This window comes from Charadrius vociferus, unplaced genomic scaffold (genome assembly GCF_000708025.1).
Source record: "Charadrius vociferus isolate BGI_N301 unplaced genomic scaffold, ASM70802v2 scaffold82, whole genome shotgun sequence".
NCBI lineage: Eukaryota > Metazoa > Chordata > Aves > Charadriiformes > Charadriidae > Charadrius > Charadrius vociferus.
In genome coordinates this window covers 3647524-3649919 of record NW_009647401.1, presented here as the reverse complement: position 1 = coordinate 3649919, position 2396 = coordinate 3647524, and the positions used below count along the sequence as shown (strand labels likewise).

At 46.3% G+C, this 2396-nt stretch overlaps 1 protein-coding gene across 1 annotated transcript; it reads left to right on the top strand.

The window, feature by feature from the left end:
- Positions 1–36: 36 nt before the first annotated feature.
- Positions 37–2396, top strand: CTGF (connective tissue growth factor). The gene is made up of 3 exons (XM_009880168.1): positions 37–289; positions 523–734; positions 1064–2396. Exons 1-3 carry the CDS (start codon positions 70–72, stop codon positions 1358–1360), a joined length of 729 nt encoding a protein of 242 aa, XP_009878470.1. The 5' UTR covers positions 37–69; the 3' UTR covers positions 1361–2396.

Here is a 2396-nt window from a genome sequence, read left to right as displayed (position 1 = left end):
CCCGCCCGCCTCACTCCCCGCCTCCTGCCCTTCGCAGCTCGGGATGGAGCCCCCTGCGTCTTCGGCGGTATGGTGTATCGGAGCGGCGAGTCCTTCCAGAGCAGCTGCAAGTACCAGTGCACCTGCCTGGACGGGGCGGTGGGCTGCGTGCCCCTCTGCAGCATGGATGTCCGCCTGCCCAGCCCCGACTGCCCCTACCCACGCCGGGTGAAGCTCCCTGGCAAGTGCTGTGAGGAGTGGGTCTGTGACGAGGCCAAAGAGCAGACCGCCGTGGGACCTGCTCTCGCTGGTGAGTGGGGGGTCCCTCTGCGGATGGTAGCCTGGGGGGAAGGGGCACCCTGCGTGGAGGTTGAAGGCAGTGAGATGAGTTGACACAGGGCACCCCGACAGCTGGAGTGCAGCAGTTAGTGGGGTCACCCCACAGATAAGTGTGGCTGCCTGAATTTCTAAGGAAAGGGAAGAGAGCCTTTAGCAGGGCATGAATCAGATGGTGGTCTCATGCTGGTTGTCTGTCTCTTGCAGCTTACAGACTGGAAGATACTTATGGTCCAGACCCAACAATGATGCGTGACAACTGCCTGGTGCAGACCACCGAATGGAGTGCTTGCTCCAAGACCTGTGGCATGGGCATCTCAACCAGGGTCACCAATGACAATGCCTTCTGCAGACTGGAGAAACAGAGTAGACTCTGCATGGTCAGACCTTGCGAAGCAGACCTGGAGGAGAACATCAAGGTAAATAGTCTCATCTTTATTTATGATCTACTAGGATGCTTCCATCCACTAGCAAAAATCCACAGTGTCTTACTGAAAAAGGTGCAGTTCTGACAGGTAGTCAGTTTCAAGTAGATTACCTTGAAATTTGTGTTTTGCCCCAGTAGTGAATAGTTTACAATTAAATGCCCTTAATTTTCTCTCACACTGTATTATGGCACTATGTAAGACACTCTTGCTTAATGAAAATATGATAAGGATTAGCATGTCTGCTTGCCCTTAGCTTGCAAGCTTAGTGCTGTGTGAGAGCCTGCCTTCTAAACATGTTCTGTTCACTTGTATCCTAACAGAAAGGCAAAAAGTGCATTCGCACCCCCAAAATCTCCAAGCCTGTCAAGTTTGAGCTGTCTGGCTGCACCAGCGTAAAGACCTACAGAGCTAAGTTCTGTGGTGTCTGCACTGACGGGCGCTGCTGCACACCCCACAGAACAGCCACCCTCCCCGTGGAGTTCAAGTGCCCTGATGGAGAGATCATGAAAAGGAAAATGATGTTCATCAAGACCTGCGCGTGCCACTACAACTGCCCCGGAGACAATGACATCTTTGAGTCTCTGTATTACAGAAAGATGTATGGAGACATGGCATAAAGCCAGAAGGAGACGCTAACTAGATTCTCAACTTGAACTGATTTGCATCTCATTTTGTAAACATGATTCAATAGCACAAGGTATTTAAATCAGTTTTTTTTTAATTTCAACAAACTGCTCCATGTGACTTAAGACAATTTTTCTACTGACCCCAAATGGTGGTTTGAAGAAGAAGGTAAAACGGACAGTGGGACCACAGCAAGACACAGCTTCAGAACATGCTTTTCATGAGGTGGTGTGAAGGGGTTAAGCGAAATAGGCAGGAAAAGCAGATTCAAGCAAACGTGTTCCCTTAATGTGGTACAGCGTGCTTCATCTAGTAGTGCAATTGTGAAGGCGACCGTTAGCGTGTTTGCTGGCGCTGGTTTAGTGACGGCAACAGCTGGAATGCAAACCCTCGCCCGGCAAAGTGCTAAGTAGAAGGTGTTCTGTTAGTCAGGACAGTAATGTTTCAGCTCTGACACTCTGATTCATATGGCTTGGTCAACAAGAATCAGAATCATGTCTATTAGACTGGACAGCTTGTGGCAGTTAATTTACCTGTAACAAGCTACTTTTTATTAATATTGTAAATACTGTGTGTATATATATTTGTACAGTTATCTAAATTAATTTAAAGTTTTGTGCCTTTGTTTAATGCTTTGAAATTTCAATGATAGCCTTCTTTTTGGAACAAGATAGGTAGGATTTAAAGCTTGTCTGACAATGCGTTCAAAGCATGAAATAGATACTCTAGTGGAAATTGTTCAGATAGGGCCAAATGGCGAGTTGAGATCAAGATGGAGAGTGTTGGAATTGAGGCGCCTGTATCCTTACAAAGCAGTCATCTGGCAAAATACATTTACTTCCACTTTATTGGACAAGTGGCTTTAAGAAAAATGGCTCTTCGGTAGCTTATCAGTCTTTTCCACTTGAGCATTTGTTTCTTTCTTTGACTATGGCTCTTTTTGGACAGTATTTGTTGAGAAGTGTGACCAAAAGTTACATGTTTGCACCTTTTTAGTTGAAAATAAAGTATTTATATTTTTTATATAAA

What these genes read in the sequence shown, in the direction of transcription:
- CTGF (XM_009880168.1), top strand. Translation starts at nt 70, where the DNA reads ATGGTGTATCGGAGCGGCGAGTCCTTCCAGAGCAGCTGCAAGTACCAG. An exon ending in CGTGGGACCTGCTCTCGCTG is followed by an intron (nt 290 to 522) that starts GTGAGTGGGGGG and finishes TGTCTCTTGCAG; the next exon opens with CTTACAGACTGGAAGATACT. An exon ending in ACCTGGAGGAGAACATCAAG is followed by an intron (nt 735 to 1,063) that starts GTAAATAGTCTC and finishes GTATCCTAACAG; the next exon opens with AAAGGCAAAAAGTGCATTCG.